The sequence below is a fragment of the Ranitomeya variabilis genome, chromosome 6, assembly GCF_051348905.1.
Source record: "Ranitomeya variabilis isolate aRanVar5 chromosome 6, aRanVar5.hap1, whole genome shotgun sequence".
In the NCBI taxonomy this organism is placed as follows: Eukaryota; Metazoa; Chordata; class Amphibia; order Anura; family Dendrobatidae; genus Ranitomeya; species Ranitomeya variabilis.
In genome coordinates this window covers 17804537-17826445 of record NC_135237.1, presented here as the reverse complement: position 1 = coordinate 17826445, position 21909 = coordinate 17804537, and the positions used below count along the sequence as shown (strand labels likewise).

The 21909-nt window shown below is 45.7% G+C and overlaps 1 protein-coding gene across 1 annotated transcript in view; it reads left to right on the top strand.

The window, feature by feature from the left end:
• Positions 1 to 20597, top strand: part of AOC1 (amine oxidase copper containing 1) — a 32881-nt gene extending 12284 nt beyond the window's left edge. Inside the window, exons 3-5 of the mRNA XM_077267975.1 lie at positions 1840 to 2128; positions 19762 to 19894; positions 20070 to 20597. Coding sequence (XP_077124090.1) covers positions 1840 to 2128; positions 19762 to 19894; positions 20070 to 20345 — 698 coding nt within the window. The 3' untranslated portion in view covers positions 20346 to 20597. The remainder of the gene's footprint in view (positions 1 to 1839; positions 2129 to 19761; positions 19895 to 20069) is intronic.
• The last annotated feature ends 1312 nt before the right edge of the window (positions 20598 to 21909 follow it).

Below are 21909 nucleotides of genomic sequence, written 5' to 3'. Positions count from 1 at the left end.
TAGTAGTTATATTCTTGTACATAGGAGCAGTATTATAGTAGTTATATTCTTGTACATAGGGGCAGTATTATAGCAGTTATATTCTTGTACATAGGAGCAGTATTATAGTAGTTATATTCTTGTACATAGGGGCAGTATTATAGCAGTTATATTCTTGTACATAGGAGCAGTATTATAGTAGTTATATTCTTGTACATAGGAGCAGTATTATAGTAGTTATATTCTTGTACATAAGGGGCAGTATTATAGTAGTTATATTATTGTACATAGGGGCAGTATTATAGTAGTTATATTCTTGTACATAGGAGCAGCATTATAGTAGTTATATTCTTGTACATAGGGGGCAGTATTATAGTAGTTATATTATTGTACATAGGGGCAGTATTATAGTAGTTATATTCTTGTACATAGGAGCAGTATTATAGTAGTTATATTCTTGTACATAGGGGGCAGTATTATAGTAGTTATATTATTGTACATAGGAGCAGTATTATAGTAGTTATATTCTTGTATATAGGGGCAGTATTATAGTAGTTATATTCTTGTACATAGGAGCAGTATTATAGTAGTTATATTCTTGTACATAGGAGCAGTATTATAGTATTTATATTCTTATACATAGGAGCAGTATTATAGTAGTTATATTATTGTACATAGGGGCAGTATTATAGTAGTTATATTCTTGTACATAGGAGCAGCATTATAGTAGTTATATTCTTGTACATAGGGGCAGTATTATAGTAGTTATATTCTTGTACATAGGAGCAGTATTATAGTAGTTATATTCTTGTACATAGGGGCAGTATTATAGTAGTTATATTCTTGTACATAGGAGCAGTATTATAGTAGTTATATTCTTGTACATAGGGGCAGTATTATAGTAGTTATATTCTTGTACATAGGAGCAGTATTATAGTAGTTATATTCTTGTACATAGGAGCAGTATTATAGTAGTTATATTCTTGTACATAGCAGTATTATAGTAGTTATATTCTGTTACATAGGGGCAGTATTATAGTAGTTATATTCTTGTACATAGGGAGCAGTATTATAGTAGTTATATTCTTGTACATAGGGGCAGTATTATAGTAGTTATATTCTTGTACATAGGGGGCAGTATTATAGTAGTTATATTCTTGTACATAGGAGCAGTATTATAGTAGTTATATTCTTGTACATAGGAGCAGTATTATAGTAGTTATATTCTTGTACATAGGAGCAGTATTATAGTAGATATAATCTTGTATATAGTGGCAGTATTATAGCAGTTATATTCTTGTATATAGGAGCAGTATTATAGTAGTTATATTGTATATAGGGGCAGTATTATAGTAGTTATATTCTTGTACATAGGGGCAGTATTATAGTAGTTATATTCTTGTACATAGGAGCAGTATTATAGTAGTTATATTCTTGTATATAGGAGCAGTATTATAGTAGTTATATTGTATATAGGGGCAGTATTATAGTACTTATATTCTTGTACATAGGAGCAGTATTATAGTAGTTATATTCTTGTACATAGGAGCAGTATTATAGTAGTTATATTCTTGTACATAGGAGCAGTATTATAGTAGTTATAATCTTGTATATAGTGGCAGTATTATAGTAGTTATATTCTTGTATATAGGAGCAGTATTATAGTAGTTATATTGTATATAGGGGCAGTATTATAGTAGTTATATTCTTGTACATAGGGGGCCGTACTATAGTAGTTATATTCTTGTATATAGGAGCAGTATTATAGTAGTTATATTCTTGTACATAGGAGGAGTATGATAGTAGTTATATTCTTGTACATAAGGCAGTATTATTATTATTCTATTTTTTAATATTTAGGTACAGAAAACATCTTTGAAACCATTGACCTGAAATATGAGAACATTACAAACCCTTGGAGTCCTGATCACTTTATTGTTCAGTCCCGTATTGATCGTGTCCAGAGAAGCAGTGAGCGTCAGGCAGCTTTCAAGTTTGGATCTCATGTCCCCCGGTATCTAATGTTCCAAAACCCCAACAAGAAGAATAAGTGGGGACATCAGAAGAGCTACAGAATTCAGTTCAACTCCCACGGCCACAGCGTGCTGCCTCGGATGTGGGCTGAGGAGAAAGGAGTCTCATGGTCCAGGTAAGTGTGATGAGAGGACATCTGGGCTTACATTGTTCTGGAGGTACTAGGATGACCCATCATTTCGGAATACACAATAAATATAGGTGCAGCTCACAAAATTAGCATATCATCAAAAAGACAATTCATTTCAGTTCTTCAACACAAAAGTGAATCTCCTATATTCTATAGAGTCATTACACACAGAGTGATCTGTTTCACGTGTTTATTTCTGTTAATGTTGATGATTATGGCTTACAGCCAATGAAAACCCAAAAGTCATTATCTCAGTAAATTAGAATACGCTATAACACCAGCTTGAAAAATGATTGTAAAATCTGAAATGTTGTCCTACTGAAATGTATGATCAGTAAATGCACTCAATACTTGGTCAGGGCTCCTTTTGCATCAATTACTGCATCAATGTGCCATGGCATGGAGGCGATCAGCCTGTGGCGCTGCTGAGGGGTTATGGAAGCCCAGGTTGCTTTGATAGCAGCCTTCAGCTCGTCTGCATTGTTGGGTCTGGTGTCTCTCACCTTCCTCTTGACAATACTCCATAGATTCTCTATAGGTTAAGGTCAGGAGAGTTTGCTGCCAATCAAGCCCAGTGATACTTTTAGAGCATTTCATGGGTTCCTCTGCTGACAAGCTTTTTGGAGATGTAAAAATGTCAGTCTCCAGCAGGACTTGGCCCCTGTCCACACTGCCATAAGTACCAATACCTTGTTTACAAACAACAGTATCACTGGGCTTGATTGGCAGCAAAGTCACCTGTCATCAGGGCCGGACTGGGACTAAAATTCAGCCCTGGCATTTGAAGTTACACAGGCCCACTTGTCACATGGTGACTGTATAATATCTTTGTACACTTGTAGGCAGGGCCGGTTTTAGGCAAAGTGGGGCCCTAGGCAAAGTTTAAAATGGGGCCCCAAATGCTAACATATTGCACATCACACAAAAGCATTTCGGTTGTATTTACATGCGCTGAGTTCAGCCCGCTAAGGCTACGTTCACATTTGCGTTGTGCAGTGCAGCGTCGGCGACGCAACGCACAGCGCATGCAACACGCAGCTTTTTGTGACGCATGCGTCCAATTTGATTTTCGGCGAAAAAAAAAAAAGCATCATGCAGCGTCCTGTGCGCCCTGACGCTTGCGCCAAAAAAGACGCATGCGTCACAAAACGCAAGACAGCGCATGTCCATGCGCCCCCATGTTAAATATAGGGGCGCATGACGCATGCGCCGCTATGCGTCGCCGAGCCTGCGCCCGACGCAACGCAAATGTGAACGTAGCCTAAATGAGTTTGATCGACAATACTGAAGTTGTTCAAGACTTGTTTCCCGGCCTCTTTCCACCATCTGAGACAGAATGATGGGACAGAACGATCACTAACAGATCACCATACAGTATCATGTTATCAGCAGCACATCTACAGTTTACACCCGCGATGTGCTGCTGAGAACAAGGATTTTTGTTCCGGCAAAAACAATCTGAATATGCAGCATTTTACTTGTTTAGTAAAATACACCCCATTGTCCTCCATATATTATAATGTGCACCACAGTCCTCCATATAGTATAATACACTCCCTATAGTCCTCCATATATTAAAATACACTGCTCCGTCCTCCACAGAGCAGAATACACTCCTCTTAGTCCTCCATAGAGCATAATACACTCCACATAGTGCTCCATATAGTATAATGCACCGCCATAGTCATCCATGTAGTACAATTCACTTCCCATAGTATAATGCACCCCATAGTTCTTCATATAGTATAACATATTCCCCATAGTCCTCGATACAGTATAATGCAGCCCACATACAGTATAATGCAGCCACCACCCTACAGAGAATAATGCAGCCACCCCAGAGTATAATGTAACCCCCCATAGAATATAATGCAGCCCCCCATAGAGTATGATGAAATCACCACTCATAGAATATAAATATAATACAGCCACCCATAGAATTTAATGTATATAGAATACAGCCCACCTCCCCATAGAATATAATGCAGCCCCATCAGAGTATGATGCAATCATCCCTCATAAAATCTAATACAGCCCACCTCCCCATAATATATAATGTAGCCCCCCATAGAATATAATGCAGCCCCCCATAGTATACAAGACAGCCTCCCCCATACAATATAATATACCCCCCATAGTATATAACACAGCCTCCCCTACAGAATATAATATACCCCCGCAATAGTATATAACACAGCCACATAGTATATAACACGGCCTCCCCCATAGAATATAATATACCCCTTATAGTATATAGCACAGCCTGCATAATATAGCACAGCCCGTGTAGTAGTATACAGCACAGCCCGCGTAGTATACAGCACAGCCCACACAGTGGTATATACAGCACAGCCCACAGTGCTATATACAGCACAGCCCACACAGTGCTATATACAGCACAGCCCACACAGTGCTATATACAGCACAGCCCACACAGTGCTATATATAGCACAGCCCACACAGTGCTATATACAGCACAGCCCACACAGTGCTATATACAGCACAGCCCACACAGTGCTATATACAGCACAGCCCACACAGAGGTATATACAGCACAGCCCACACAGTGCTATATACAGCACAGCCCACACAGGGGTATATACTGCACAGCCCACACAGGGGTATATACAGCACAGCCCACACAGGGGTATATACAGCACAGCCCACACAGGGGTATATACAGCACAGCCCACACAGGGGTATATACAGCACAGTCCACACAGGGGTATATACAGCACAGCCCACACAGTGGTATATACAGCACAGCCCACACAGGGGTATATACAGCACAGCCCACACAGTGGTATATACAGCACAGCCCACACAGGGATATATACAGCACAGCCCACACAGGGATATATAGAGCACAGTCCACACAGGGGTATATACAGCACAGCCCACACTGGGGTATATACAGCACAGCCCACACAGTGGTATATACAGCACAGCCCACACAGGGATATATACAGCACAGCCCACACAGGGATATATAGAGCACAGTCCACATATATACAGCACAGTCTGGTTTCTCTGCTACTGACTGGTACTGACCTTTTGCTCTTGTCTGACTCTGTTTTGGTTTCCTTATTTGTACTGCATTATCCTCTGGTATCGAATCGACTCGGCTCTCTGACTAATTCGCTGTATTAGGGTATGTGTCCACGTTCAGGATTGCATCAGGATTTGGTCAGGATTTTCCATCAGTATTTGTAAGCCAAAACCAGGAGTGGGTGATAAATGCTTAAGTGGTGCATATGTTTCTGTTATACTTTTCCTCTAATTGTTCCACTCCTGGTTTTGGCTTACAAATACTGATGGAAAATCCTGACCAAATCCTGATGCAATCCTGAACGTGGACACATACCTTTACTGTTGGTCTGTGTCACGGGGATACAAGGAGGGCGAGAGCTAATAACCCGGGCCCCTGCAATTTCCCTCAGACTAGGGTAACCCTGTCTGACCCTCTACCTGAAGTTTACACTGAAGGTGTGCATGTTCAGGCCTCCACCCTCACCCTGATTCCTGATTCAGCCCTAGACTGAACACCACCGCCCACCACCCAGTGAATGCAATAGACCAATACCCACAATTATAACAAACAAGGATAAAGGAAAATATACACCACGCCGCAGTCAATCAGGAATACACTATAAATGTGCAGGGCAAAATAAATACAAATATAGGAAGGAGTAAATAAGACAAAGGAAAATACACCACCAGCAACGATTCTCCAACAACCAGCTCTCCACTCCGGACCGAGATAACTACGGATAAGACAGAAGCTATAATCGGCGACGCCCAAAGATCAGGAGAACCATTTAAAGGAAATGGGCATGGCCCAGCTTCCAATCCGAGGATCAGATAAATTAACCCTGGAGCAGCCAGACGAAAACTAGCCGACCCCAATGAGCAAACAGCGGTCAAACGCGGAATTACCGCTGTCTGTCAGACGACCTGGTCTGGACAGTGTCCGACATGACAGTACCCCGCCTTCTACGAGGGACCCCAGGGCCCTCACGGCTTATAGGACCCGGCTTGTCCGGATGGCGACGATGAAAACACCTGACCAGCTGATCCGCATGAATGTCCGAGGCTGGTACCCAGGACCTCTCCTCAGGCCCATAACCACGCCAGTGTACCAAATATTGTAAAGTGCGGCGCACCACACGAGAGTCAACCACCCTGGAGACTTCAAATTCTAGGTTACCATCCACCAAGACTGGAGGTGGCATAGGCGCCGCGTCCACAGAACCCACCACCTTCTTAAGAAGAGACCTGTGGAACACGTTGTGTATTTTATACACCGTAGGGAGCTCCAGTCGGTACGCTACTGGGTTAATGACGGCGGTGACCCTAAATGGACCAATAAACCGTGGACCCAATTTAAGGGATGGTATCTTGAGTCTTATGTTTTTTGTGGATAACCACACCCAGTCATCCACACTCAGGTCCGGACCTGGCACACGCCTACTGTCAGCCACACGTTTGTACCTAGCACCCACACTCAACAGGCGCTGTTTCACTCTCCTCCAGACTGATGACAATTGTGTTCCTAACTGGTCTTCCTCCGGAACGCCGGAAGAGCCTCTCTGACTCAACGTACAAAACTGAGGATGTAGCCCGTAAACACAAAAAAACGGAGACTCCCCAGACGACTCCTGGCGGTGATTATTGATGGCAAACTCAGCCAAAGGAAGAAAGGTAGACCACTCCTCCTGGTTATCAGAGACAAAGCAGCGCAAGTACTGCTCCAAATTTTGGTTCATACGCTCGGTCTGACCATTTGACTGGGGATGAAACGCAGACGAATGAGACAACTTGATCCCCAGCCGTGAGCAAAATGCTTTCCAAAATTTTGCTACAAACTGAGTACCCCTATCTGACACGATGTCAGACGGAACTCCATGAAGCCTGACCACCTCCTGCACAAACACCTGAGCAAGAGTCTTAGCGTTGGGTAAAGAAGGCAAAGACACAAAGTGTCCACAATCACCAAAATGACCGTGTTCCCAGCTGAGGGAGGCAAATCCGTGATGAAATACATGGAGATTTCCGTCCATGGCTTACTAGGTACCTCCAGAGGAAGTAGTGTGCCAACAGGACGGGAGCGGGCGTCTTCGCCCTAGCGCACGTGGTGCAAGCTGACACATATGAGACCACGTCCTGTCGGATTTTGGGCCACCAAAAACCGACATGACACCAACTCCAAAGTACCTCTAACCCCTGGGTGACCAGCCAGGACAGTATCATGATGCTCCGCCAACACCTTTAGGCGGAGATGAAGCGGTACAAAAGATTTGTTGATGGGAAGCTCAGATGGTACCTCCTCCTGAGCCTCGGCAATCTCAGCCTCAACCTCGGTAGTGAGGGCTGAAACCACAACACCCTTTTGGAGAATGGGTACTGGGTCTTCCCGAGGTTCTCCCCCCGGAAAACACCTGGACAGAGCATCCGCCTTAGTGTTTTTAGACCCTGGTCTGTAAGTGACAACAAAGTTGAACCGCGTGAAAAACAATGCCCAGCGAGCCTGCCTGGGGGACAAACGCTTGGCTGACTCCAAATACAGCAGATTCTTATGATCGGTAATAACAGTAACCTGATGTACCGACCCCTCCAGGAAGTGTCGCCATTCCTCAAAGGCCAACTTAATAGCCAACAACTCCCTGTTGCCGATATCATAGTTACGTTCAGCGGACGACAGTTTTTTAGAGAAATAGGCGCACGGACGCAAACTACTCAAGGATGAGCCTTGTGATAGTACCGTCCCCACACCAACCTCAGACGCATCGACTTCCACAACAAAAGGTTTCGATACGTCTGGCTGCACAAGAATGGGGGCTGAAACAAAACTGTTCTTGAGAAATTTAAATGCGTGCACAGCAGCCTCAGGCCAAACGGAGAAATTGGTACCCTTTTTAGTCATGTCAGTTAGCGGTTTAGCAATGATAGAAAAATCCTTGATAAATTTCCTATAGTAGTTAGAAAACCCAAGGAACCACTGAAGTGCTTTCAGGTTATCAGGACGCTCCCAATGCAGCACCGCTTGCACCTTAGCGGCGTCCATTTTAAACCCAGAAGCAGACACAATATAACCCAAGAACGGCAACTCTTGAACAGAAAATACACATTTCTCAAGTTTAGCATACAGCTTATTCTCTCTGAGAAGCTGTAACACCTGCCTGACATGATCTAAATGAGCATCACGGTCGCAAGAATATATGAGGATGTCATCTAGATACACGATAACGAATTTCCCCAACACATGCGAGAACACAACATTGATGAAATGTTGGAACACTGCAGGTGCGTTTGTCAACCTAAACGGCATCACCAAATTTTCAAAATGACCCTCAGGGGTATTAAAAGCCGTCTTCCACTCATCACCTTGACATACTCTTATGAGGTTGTACGCCCCCCTGAGGTCAAGCTTGGTAAACCACATAGCACCTGCCACCTGGTTGAACAAGTCAGGTATCAGTGGCATAGGGTATGGATCACGAACCGTAATCTGGTTCAACTCCCTGAAATCCAAACACGGGCGTAATCCGCCATCTTTCTTCTTCACGAAGAAGAACCCTGCTGCCACCGGCGAGGATGACGGCCTGATGTGCCCTTTGCTCAAACTTTCAGAAATGTAATCCTTGAGCGCTTGTCTCTCCGGACCGGAGATGTTAAACATCCTCGCTTTAGGCAACTTGGCCCCTGGTTTAAACCTGATAGAACAGTCATAGGGACGATGTGGCGGCAACTCTGAACAACCCTTCTCAGAGAACACATCTGCATAATCCTGAAGTGACTCAGGAACGCTTGAAGTCACAGCGGACACACATGTGGCCAGGCAATTCTCTTGACAGAAATCACTCCACTGGATTATGTCCTGAGTTTTCCATTCAATCACCAGGTTGTGCATAGACAACCATGGAAAACCCAGAACCAATTGTGCCGGAAGACTCTTGAGCACCTTACATGTGACCTGCTCGAAATGAAGAACCCCAATGTGGAGTTTAACCTCAGCCACGAACTCAGTAATCTCCCCCTGTGGAAGAGGAGCAGAATTGATGGTGACCACATGGATAGGATGAGGCAGTTTTTCAATCTTAAAACCAGCAGTGCGCGCAAACTCCTCATCAATGAGATTTGTGGTGGAACCACTATCCACAAAAATAGTGATTGGTATCTCTCTGCCAGCGACAACAACTTCGGCAGGGAGCATGCACTGAGAAATCATCATGGAGGATATATGTAGCGCCCCCACTGCCGCAGGGCCGAGGGGTACCCGGTACCGGGCCTCTGAGTCTCTGCTCTGGGGTTGTCACGGTGGCTAGACCCGGTCCGTGACCCTGCTGAGGGGCGTACAGTGATAGATGTAGATAGTGGTGGTGGTGCGGTGCAGTAAATAATGAGGACACCAGGTTGCAGTCTCTTTACCTCTTTACTGAAGATCTCTGGGTCCTCAATCCGGAATACGGTTAACCAGGCTGCGCAAGTCCGGCCGGTCCAATGGCACCTCCAGAGTTCTCTTTTCAGGTGGAAATCTGTGCCTTCCTGCTAGCGCTATGTGTTGTGGTCCTTTCCTGCTGTGCTTACGGAAAGTCCCCACAACTGTTGTGTCTGTTTCTTAAGTTCCCTCACAACTCGATTAGATGATGTTCTGCTAATCTTCCGTCCCTCCCTGATGTTACGGTTAGGACGGCACCCGTATGACGGGTAGGCTCGGAGCTCTTCCGGGACCCTAGAGTCGCCCCTCTCCACAAGTTGCCCCCTATGTCTTCGTAGGTGATTTAGGTGAGACAGCCCACCTATGACTGACTGTCCTGCCGTTGGTTTGAAGTATTGCTTGAAGCTAGATGTATGAATACTTCCTCGGCGTTCCAGGCCGCCGGTTGTGCGCCTCAGTAGAATGTTGCCTCGGTCTCACAGCACGACTCCTACTGGTGTTCTCCTTGTTGCTTTGATCTCGTTTCTCGCTCAGCACAATCTATCTCGCTTCTAATCCTTTCTTGGGGTACCGCCGCTATGCTGAGCAGGCACGGTCCCGTGACGTTCTCTCAAGTTGCCAGGCCTCTGTCAGGATCCCACCCCCGACAGGGACCCTACCGAATCTTCCCCCCCCACAACACCCTCTGCCACAAGGTGTTGCCTGGTTCCAACCCAGTCAGCTTTCTCCCTAACTTCCTGCCTGACCCCCAGTTTTACCAGTATGTGAGGAGTGGCCTAATGAATAGAACCCTTAGCTCCCCCTGGAGGCCCGACTGTGAAAAGTATTGGTGTCTGTGATACCTGGTCAGATGAACTCTTTCAGTGCCATCAGACATACCATAGCTCCCCTTAGTGGCGGAGCCACAGTACTGCAACGACCAGGACTCTGGGGCGCTGCACCCCCCCCCGGTTAAATCCAGTACTCCTGGACTGGGAAGAAAACAACAATACAGGTTAGCAAAAAGACATACAATTTTGAAAATGTAATAACGATAAGTAAGCTTGAACAGAGCTTCCCTTTATGGGAGGTGAGGACACTTGAACGTTACAAACATGGTTAAACATTATAAATTACAGGCTGTAAACAACTCCTGTTACCCAACCGGGTATTCTACTCAGTGCAAACTTTTGAATAATAAGTTAACATTGTCCTTAAGGATGTACACTTCCTATCCACTAAAGACTTTACTTATAAAACATTATGAAACTGACTTCTTCTTCAAGGGCGTACAGACTAAACCCACTAAAGAATTATTCTGAACTCTCTCTCTTTCATTCTCCTTCGTTAAATCTGCAGGACCGCCTGTCCTAACTGCTCCAGGCCTACTGCCTCTCCTTTCTTTACAGGACCGCCCCTTTCAGCCCGGGCCTACTGCCTTTTCAACTACTATACACAGTATAGAACATAACATTTACTTTCGGTTTGAAATCACTGAGCCATCCTTACATGGCTCCTAAGAGGACTCACTGACTAACCCCGTATGGGTTCACTCTCTGTCCTCATTTTTCTATCAACGCTATCAATCATTTCTTACAATCAACTAGTTGGATACATATAACTTTTACATGTAAGCATCATCATCACTTTCTTTTTGTCAAGACATTATTGCTATCTATCTGTCTTAAAGCAATACCATTCTTTAAGTGCAACAAGTGAACATCCCCTTTAAGAGGGGACCAAGTCTCTATGAGGTAGTGCAACTTCTCAAGCTGCAAATCCGTATGCAGCTAGGACTCCAATACAAGTTCCAAGAATCGTATCTTCGCAAAGAGTCCGTCTTTTGTATAAAACCAGTAAAGAGCACCTTTAAGAAGGTGCAAACTATTTACAAGCAGTTTGTATCATGCATTGTTCATGATCCAGCAGTTCTTTCAGTGATGAATAAACAGGAAACAAAACAAAAAGCAGAAGAAGGGATCCCGGGTAAACAAAGGGATCCCTTTAAGAATAACCCAGGTCGGGTTTAAAGTAGCAAAAAGCAGGGAAACAAACAGTTAACTATGTACAGTTTCAGGTTTCCGAGGTTTAGTTGGACGGCTTCCAGGGCTGCACCTGGCACTTAACCCCTCTTGGCCTGGGAAAAGTGAGGTCCAGGGTCACACCCAGTGCTGGACAAACGCCGTTAATCCGTCTTTCATGTACAGTTAAGGCTACGTTCACATTTGCGGTGTGCGCTGCAGCGTCGGGCGACGCAGCGTCACCGCATGCGTCATGCGCCCCTATATTTAACATGGGGGCGCATGGACATGCGTCGCACTTGCGTTTTGCGCCGCATGCGTCCCTGCGGCGCCCGCGTCCGGGCGCAGAGGACGCAGCAAGTTGCATTTTTGCTGCGTCCAAAATCAATGAAAAAAAGGACGCATGCGGCGCAAAACGCAGCGTTGTGCATGCGTTTTGCTGCGTTTTTGTTTGCGTTGTGCGTTGCGGCGCCGACGCAGCGGCGCACAACGCAAATGTGAACGTAGCCTAAATCATGCGCAGCGATGGAGGTCCGCGCAGCTTGAGTATGGGCATTTGCTGCAGCAGAGGTAGCGGCTGCTGCAAGATCAGTCACTGGAACGGAATCAGCAGCTGTGGCACTAGCAGTCACTGGAGTGGTGTCGGTCGTCAGGGCAGGGTCGTCCTTCATACCTGCTTCAGACGTGGTCCCTCCGGTGCCGGTCTGCTCCGCCTCCGATGGGGTCTGGAACGCTGGTTGCGGGGCCTTGCGCTGCGGCGTTGTCATCTCCGTTTGCAGCATCTCGTTTTCCGGCAGGGCCTTGCCTTCTGGCTTCGGAGCGCTGGAACTTCTTTCTTGCTCCGGACCAGACGAGGCTACCAACAGACGTCTGGCGAGGCTCCCGATGATGGTCTTCTTCCACCCGGCCTCAGTGCTCAGCTGCGTCTGCAGGGGTTGGCGGATCAGCCCGTCTGCTCCGGTCTGCTGGAGGTCAGCGTCAGCTGTGGAGGTCTGGCTGCGATGCCTCTCCGGGTAGCTGGGGGAGTCCTCGGCTTCGACCCCACGCTCCCGCTCCGGGTGGCTCGCCATGGCGTCCTCCATGTCGCTGACTTCTTCTCCCTGGTCCTTTTCCCGCTCTCTCCTTCGTGGGTGGTTTCGTTTTCGTTGTCTCCGCCCTCCATTGAGGATTAGGAGGCGGATCTCGGCTGCTGACGGACACGTCCTCACGGTGCTGAAATATTTAGACTGGGCGGCCATTGTCTTTCGCGCTCTTCAGTTTGTTCACGCCCACTTCCACGCCCTTCTTCTTCTCCTGCGCTCGTGGCGCTGTAATGGCGGATTTTGGCGGTAAATGGCAATACACAGTCCTTGCAATAAAGCACAGTAAATCACAGTTCCAAGGCACACATGACCTGATTCTTCAGGCTTAAGTAGATCCTGTTCGTGACGCCAAGTTGTAGCGCCCCCACTGCCGCAGGGCCGAGGGGGATACCCGGTACCGGGCCTCTGAGTCTCTGCTCTGGGGTTGTCGCGGTGGCTAGACCCGGTCCGTGACCCTGCTGAGGGGCGTACAGTGATAGATGTAGATAGTGGTGGTGGTGCGGTGCAGTAAATAATGAGGACACCAGGTTGCAGTCTCTTTACCTCTTTACTGAAGATCTCTGGGTCCTCAATCCGGAATACGGTTAACCAGGCTGCGCAAGTCCAGCCGGTCCAATGGCACCTCCAGAGTTCTCTTTTCAGGTGGAAATCTGTGCCTTCCTGCTAGCGCTATGTGTTGTGGTCCTTCCCTGCTGTGCTTACGGAAAGTCCCCACAACTGTTGTGTCTGTTTCTTAAGTTCCCTCACAACTCGATTAGATGATGTTCTGCTAATCTTCCGTCCCTCCCTGATGTTACGGTTAGGACGGCACCCGTATGACGGGTAGGCTCGGAGCTCTTCCGGGACCCTAGAGTCGCCCCTCTCCACAAGTTGCCCCCTATGTCTTCGTAGGTGATTTAGGTGAGACAGCCCGCCTATGACTGACTGTCCTGCCGTTGGTTTGAAGTATTGCTTGAAGCTAGATGTATGAATACTTCCTCGGCGTTCCGGCCGCTGGTTGTGCGCCTCAGTAGAATGTTGCCTCGGTCTCACAGCACGACTCCTACTGGTGTTCTCCTTGTTGCTTTGATCTCGTTTCTCACTCAGCACAATCTATCTCGCTTCTAATCCTTCCTTGGGCACCGCCGCTATGCTGAGCAGGCACGGTCCCGTGACGTTCTCTCAAGTTGCCAGGCCTCTGTCAGGATCCCACCCCCGACAGGGGCCCTACCGAATCTTCCCCCCCCACAACACCCTCTGCCACAAGGTGTTGCCTGGTTCCAACCCAGTCAGCTTTCTCCCTAACTTCCTGCCTGACCCCCAGTTTTACCAGTATGTGAGGAGTGGCCTAATGAATCGAACCCTTAGCTCCCCCTGGAGGCCAGACTGTGAAATGTATTGGTGTCTGTGATACCTGGTCAGATGAACTCTTTCAGTGCCATCAGACATACCATAGCTCCCCTTAGTGGCGGAGCCACAGTACTGCAACGACCAGGACTCTGGGGCGCTGCACTTACATAAGCTCAGATTGGACTCCTCCACCCCCTCTGAGCTCAGAAGTTTTCCGCCGTTGCGTTTTTCTTTAACAGCAGAGGACAGATATTAATAAAATGACCAGTTTTAACGCAGAAAAAACAGGCTCCCTGCTTCCTGAGTACAGGGGTACGACTCTTAACATGTGACACCCCTCCAATTTGCATAGATTCCGTGGGCTCACGTGCAGCAACCTCACGTGAACCTAAACCTTCACCCACAGGCGGCGTCTCATGATTCCCCTGACGCAAACGGCGATCAATGCAGACAACAAGACTCATAGCGGAATCTAGTGAAGCAGGAGTCTCGTACATCAGGAGGGCTTTTTTAACCCTATTAGAAACTCCATGAATAAAGTGACTCCACAATGCTGGCTCATTCCACTGAGTGTCAACCGCTCAGCGGCGAAATTCAGAACAGTAATCCTCTGCAACACGCTCCCCCTGGCAAATAGTGCGTAACTTAGATTCTGCTAGAGCCATTCTGTCTGGATCATCGTAAATGTGTCCTAGTGCAGAAAAGAAACCCTCCACTGAGTTAAATGCAGCAGAATCAGATGGCAACGAAAATGCCCATGCTTGGGGATCCCCGCTTAATAATGACAACACCAGGCCCACACGTTGAACCTCATTACCAGAGGAGATCGGGCGCATATGGAAATACAGTTTGCAAACTTCACGAAAAGAAACAAATTTACTGCGTTCCCCAGCAAATTTTTAAGGCAAAGGAAACTTGGGCTCATTAACTCCTCCTGTCGCTCCAGCCTGTATATTAGATACTGTTAGTCCCTGTTGCTGCACTGCTCCCCTCAACTCAGTGACCTGTAGGGACAGCGCCTCCAACTGGCGGGTTATGGAAGTCATGGGATCCATGACAAAACACAGAGAAGAAAAAAAAAAAGGAACCCCTTTTTTTTTTTGTTAGGCCGATTATAATGTCACGGGGATACAAGGAGGGCGAGAGCTAATAACCCGGGCCCCTGCAATTTCCCTCAGACTAGGGTAACCCTGTCTGACCCTCTACCTAAAGTTTACACTGAAGGTGTGCATGTCCAGGCCTCCACCCTCACCCTGACTCCTGATTCAGCCCTAGACTGAACACCACCGCCCACGACCCAGTGAATGCAATAGACCAATTCCCACAGTTATAACAAACAAGGATAAAGGAAAATATACACCACGCCGCAGTCAATCAGGAATACACTATAAATGTGCAGGGCAAAATAAATACAAATATAGGAAGGAGTAAATAAGACAAAGGAAAATACACCACCAGCAACGATTCTCCAACAACCAGCTCTCCACTCCGGACCGAGATAACTAAGGATAAGACAGAAGCTATAATCGGCGACGCCCAAAGATCAGGAGAACCATATAAAGGAAATGGGCATGGCCCAGCTTCCAATCCGAGGATCAGATAAATTAACCCCGGAGCAGCCAGACGAAAACTAGCCGACGCCAATGAGCAAACAGTGGTCAAACGCGGAATTACCGCTGTCTGTCAGACGACCTGGTCTGGACAGTGTCCGACATGACAGTCTGCTTCATAGCAGGATTCTCAGCTCACCACTCTGTTGCCATCTAGTGGAGTTTGTGCTACTCTGCATTAACCCTCAGTACTACAGCGTGACATCACCTGACCCTAACCCCATAGAGAAACTATGGAGTATTGTCAAGAGGAAGATGAGACACCATACCCAACAGAGCTGGAGGCTGCTATCAAAGCAACCTAAGCCATAATCGTCAACATTAACAGAAATAAACACGTGAAATTGATCACTCTGTGTGTAATGACTCTATATAATATATATGTTTCACTTTTTGTATTGAAGAACTGAAATAAATTGACTTTTTGATGATATTCTAATTTTGTGAGATGCACCTGTATATAGTGAGATGTGAAGTCTTGCACAGGTGAGATGTTTATAATGCATTTCTCCAGTCTCTTCATTCTTTAGTGCTAAAGTAACAAAATTTTAGAACGTGAAAGTTTGGCTATAAATCTGTTGTATTCTGAAACATCTACATTATATGACATTGGATAAAAACTTGATTTAAAAGATTAAATAAATCTATTCTCCAGCTTTATCAATGTTTGATGAAAGCTTCCGTAACTTTGTGGTAAATTCACTGACTGGTGGAAGAAAGAATACAGAACTGTTAATAAACTCAATAAAATTAAGACCTAACAAAGGTAATCCACAACAATTGCACTTTGCCCTTCGAGATATAATGATAGACCCACATTACTGGTCTCAGGGACAGCATCAATACATGGATTACACAGCCTTCTAAAGTGCATAGTCAATTTTGTGGATGAAGGCGAGGATTACATTTAATTTTAAGCTAAATTGTACCCCCCCTCTTCACCTGACGGGTGTCATTGATTTATAAGACTGCTCGTATCAAGCTCCCATGAATAAAATAAGCAGAAAAAAACCTCCGGATGTGCCCATAAATATTGTGAAGGGTGAAACGCGTTGAGGTGACAACGCAGACGCTGGGGCCTGTAGTATCACAGCTCAGAGCTTTTGCTACATTTTGGAATTATTTATTCCCCTAAGCGAGGGGCAATGTGTGCTTGTTAAGTCAGGGGTTAATTTTATTGAGTTTATAGTTCTGTATTATTTGTTCCACCACAGTCAGTGAATTAGTTTAATTGTTGGCAATTTTCTGAGGCTTTAGGGTCGTCTTTCAGCGACAAGTAACTTTATCGTAGGCTGCATGTCGGAATTATTGACTTTGTTCAAGATCTCTGCTTGCTGTCAGTAAATGGGAACAGTGTACTTTGTATTCAGAACCTGTATATACTTAAAGGGATTGTCTCTTCACAAAATTTTGCCTGCAAACAATTTGTGCTTTACTTACCCTCCTCAAGCTGCAGCCAATCACTGAGCTCAGCAGCGCTGCCAATGTAGCCGGCACAAACCATTGAGCTCAGTGATCGGTAACAGCGCTGTCATGACAGACATAGACTGGGGAACTAATAGTGACAGAACGCTGGACCGGGGGAGGGTTTGGAAAGCTCAGATTTTTTTTTTTTGCAACTAAGATAAAGTTCACATGTTCAGTATTCGGTCAGTGTTTCACATCAGTGACTTACTAAAGCACTTTTTTTGGTTTTGCAACCTCATTGAGCTTTGAACTTCATAGCCAGGTGTATGCAATCATGAGAAAAGCTACTTAAAGTGGCCACTTGCAAGTTGTTCTCCTGTTTGAATCTCCTCTGAAGAGTGGCATCATTGGCTCCTCAAAACAACTGTCAAATGATCTGAAAACAAAGATTATTCAACATAGTTGTTCAGGGGAAGGATACAAAAAGCTGTCTCAGAGATTTAACCTGTCAATTTCCACTGTGAGGAACATAGTAAGGAAATGGAAGAACACAGGTACAGTTCTTGTTAAGGCCAGAAGTGGCAGGCCAAGAAAAACATCAGAAAGGCAGAGAAGAAGAATGGTGAGATCAGTCAAGGACAATCCTCAGACCACCTCCAGAGATCTGCAGCATCAACTTGCTGCAGATGGTGTCACTGTGCATCGGTCAACTATACAACGCACTTTGCACAAGGAGACGCTGTATGGGAGAGTGATGCGAAAGAAGCCGTTTCTGCAAGCACGCCACAAACAGAGTCGGCTGAGGTATGCAAAAAGCACATTTGGAGAAGCCAATTTCTTTTTGGAAGAAAGTCCTGTGGACTGATGAAACCAAGATTGAGTTGTTTGGTCATACAAAAAGGCGTTATACATGGCGGCAAAAAAACACAGCATTCCAAGAAAAACACTTGCTACCCACAGTAAAATTTGGTGGAGGTTCCATCATGCTTTGGGGCTGTGTGGCCAATGCCGGCACCGGGAATCTTGTTACAATTGAGGGACGCATGGATTCCTCTCAGTATCAGCAGATTCTTGACAATAATGTTCATGAATCAGTGACAAAGTTGAAGTTACGCAGGGGATGGATCTTTCAGCAAGACAATGATCCAAAACACTGCTCCAAATCTGCATTCATGCAGAGGAACAATTACACTGTTCTGGAATGGCCATCCCAGTCCCCAGACCTGAATATCATTGAACATCTGTGGGATCATTTGAAGAGGGCTGTCCATGCTCGGCGACCATCAAACTTAACTGAACTGGAATTGTTTTGTAAAGAGGAATGGTCAAAAATACCTTCATCCAGGATCCAGGAACTCATTAAAAGCTACAGGAAGTGACTAGAGGCTGTTATTTTTGCAAAAGGAGGATCTACTAAATATTAATGTCACTTTTCTGGTGAGGTGCCCATACTTATGCACCTGTCAAATTTTGTTTGAATGCAGATTGCACATTTTCTGTTAGTACAATAAACCTCATTTCAAGGCAGAAACATTACTGTGTCCAACAGTTATTAGATATATGAAACTGAAATAGCTGTTGCAAAAAAAAATAATTTTTATAAAACATTAAGCTTAAGATTAATAGGGGTGCCCAAACTTTTTGATATAACTGTATTTAACCCGTGATTGTCCCACTCCTGATTGACGCTACAAATACTGATGTAAAATACTGACCAAATACTGAACGTGTGAACGTGGCCTAACTGAGCATATAGGGAGAAGTTTGGGGACGGACAACACCTTTAAACTGTTGCTACAATTGTATCCAGTGTGGACAATTGTTTTGGAGCTCGGACTCTAGAGTGATACAATGTATCGGCTCAGATAAGATGTAACAAGTAATAGAGGGAACAATTTGTGGCCGATGTGTTTAGCTCACAGAGCATGACGGCCTGCTGGGAGTAGTAGTTTCACAGCAGCTGGGATGTGGCAGACTTCTCCATTGATGGGTGGTCTCTAGTGTTGAGCGATACCTTCCGATATTTGAAAGTATTGGTATCGGATCGGCCGATATCCGAAAAATATCAGATATCGCCGATACCGATACCAATACAAGTCAATGGGACACAAATATCGGAAGTGATCCTGGATGGTTCCCAGAGTCTGAAGGAGAGGAAACTCTCCTTCAGGCCCTGGGATCCATATTAAAGTAAAAAATAAAGAATAAAAATAAAAAATATGGATATACTCACCCTTGGACGAGCCCTGGCTGTCACCGCTGCAAGCGTCTGCCTCCGTTCCTAAGAATGCAGAGCGAAGGACCTTCGATGACGTCGCGGCTTGTGATTGGTCGCGTGACCGCTCATGTGACCGCTCACGCGACCAATCACGAGCCGCGACGTCATCGCAGGTCCTACACTCACTGCATTCTTAGGAACGGAGGCAGACGCTTGCAGCGGTGACAGCCAGGGCTCGTCCGAGGGTGAGTATATCCATATTTATTTTTATTCTTTATTTTTTACATGAATATGGATCCCAGGGCCTGAAGGAGAGTCTCCTCTCCTCCAGACCCTGGGAACCATACGCACCGCACACGCCTGGGAACTTATAGGAACTACCGATTCCGATTTCCTATATCACAAAAATATCGGAACTCGGTATCGGAATTCCGATACAGCGAATATCGGCCGATACCCGATATTTGCAGTATCGGGATGCTCAACACTAGTGGTCTCATCTCGCTGTCCTTTTTATGCCCCCCTGACCTGCAGATACAGCCTGGCAGTGACCCGACACAGAGAATCGGAGCTGGCCAGCAGCAGCCTGTACATCCAGTGCGACCCCTGGGACCCCGACATCTATTTTGAGAATTTCATCCGTAATAACGAGGACATTGTGAACAAGGTGAGTACGGTCTACTTGGTCTTTAGGCCTCTTCATTACTCCGGTGTTTGTCTCCATCTCGTCCATTTTCACCTTCTTCCCTTTTTCTGGTCTTTTCTGATGATTTCGTTTTTCCTTCTCCATTTTTTTTACAAACATTCGTGTTCATTGATGTTCCTTCTGATTTATGATTTAGGATCTTGTCGCTTGGGTGACAGTCGGCTTCCTCCATATCCCCCACGCTGAGGACATCCCAAATACTTCCACACCAGGAAACGCGGTGGGTTTCTTTCTTCGACCTTTCAACTTTTTTAATGAGGACCCATCCGTGGCCTCCAGGAGCCCGGTCATAGTGAAACCCACGGACAGTGGCTTCACCAAAGTGAACATCCAGCGTTGGACTCCTGAAGTGCTCGGTCAGTGCGTGACGGACAAACCCTTCCGGTACAACGGAACTTACTTCTCCGACTGAATCCTGAGGATTCACCAAAAATCGGGACATAGAAGATGGAGAGAAGGAAGGTCAACATGAGGAACGTTCCATCATCTCTGGGAACAAAGTGTCAGATTTAGGCCAAATAAAGAAATCAAGGAAGGTGCAGACAAGACACAAGAAACCAGTGGTCTCACACCGCAGAGTGCCCACTTACATGGTCATAAATATATTTGCAATATCAAGTAATTCTATACCATGCCATTAAATATAAAATATAAATAATACCTCAACAATAAGGCAAATTATTACCGCTATATACCAGACTGGTGTGAAGACATCGATGCATCTCTGGAAAGTTTTCCATCAACCATTTCTACTTCTTTGTTGTTTCATCACATAACATCTTATGACAGCCACATATTGCTCCAATAAGAGCCTCAATGCCCCTATATAAGAAACCCCTATAGTGGATCAAAAAGACAAGCTTCCTATATAGAGAGATAGAAGTAAAATTTTGGTCTGCAGCCACCACTAGGGGGAGCTCCCTGTATACAGAGATACATGATAAGATCCTGTCTGCAGACACCACTAGGGGGAGCTCCCAGTATACAGAGTTACATGATAAGATCCTGTCTGCAGCCACCACTAGGGGAACTCCCTGTATACAGAGATACATGATAAGATCCTGTCTGCAGCCACCACTAGGGGGAAGCTCTCTGTATAGAGATACATGATAAGATTATGTCTACAGTCACCACTAGGGGGAGATCACTGTATACAGAGATACATGATAAGATCCTGTCTGCAGTCACCACTAGGGGGAGCTCCCTGTATACAGAGATACATGATAAGATTCTGCCTGCAGTCACCACTAGGGGGAGCTCCCTGTATACAGAGATACATGATAAGATCCTGTCTGCAGCCACCACTAGGGGGAAGCTCTCTGTATAGAGATACATGATAAGATTATGTCTACAGTCACCACTAGGGGGAGATCACTGTATACAGAGATACATGATAAGATCCTGTCTGCAGTCACCACTAGGGGGAGCTCCCTGTATACAGGGATACATGATAAGATCCTGTCTGCAGCCACCACTAGGGGGAGCTCCCTGTATACAGAGATACATGATAAGATTCTGTCTGCAGTCACCACTAGGGGGAGCTCCCTGTATACAGAGATACATGATAAGATCCTGTCTGCAGTCACCACTAGGGGGAGCTCCCTGTATACAGAGATACATGATAAGATCCTGTCTGCAGCCACCACTAGGGGGAGCTCCCTGTATACAGAGATACATGATAAGATTCTGTCTGCAGTCACCACTAGGGGGAGCTCCCTGTATACAGAGATACATGATAAGATTCTGCCTGCAGTCACCACTAGGGGGAGCTCCCTGTATACAGAGATACATGATAAGATTCTGCCTGCAGTCACCACTAGGGGGAGCTCCCTGTATACAGAGATACATGATAAGATCCTGTCTGCAGTCACCACTAGGGGGAGCTCCCTGTATACAGAGATACATGATAAGATCCTGTCTGCAGCCACCACTAGGGGGAGCTCCCTGTATACAGAGATACATGATAAGATTCTGTC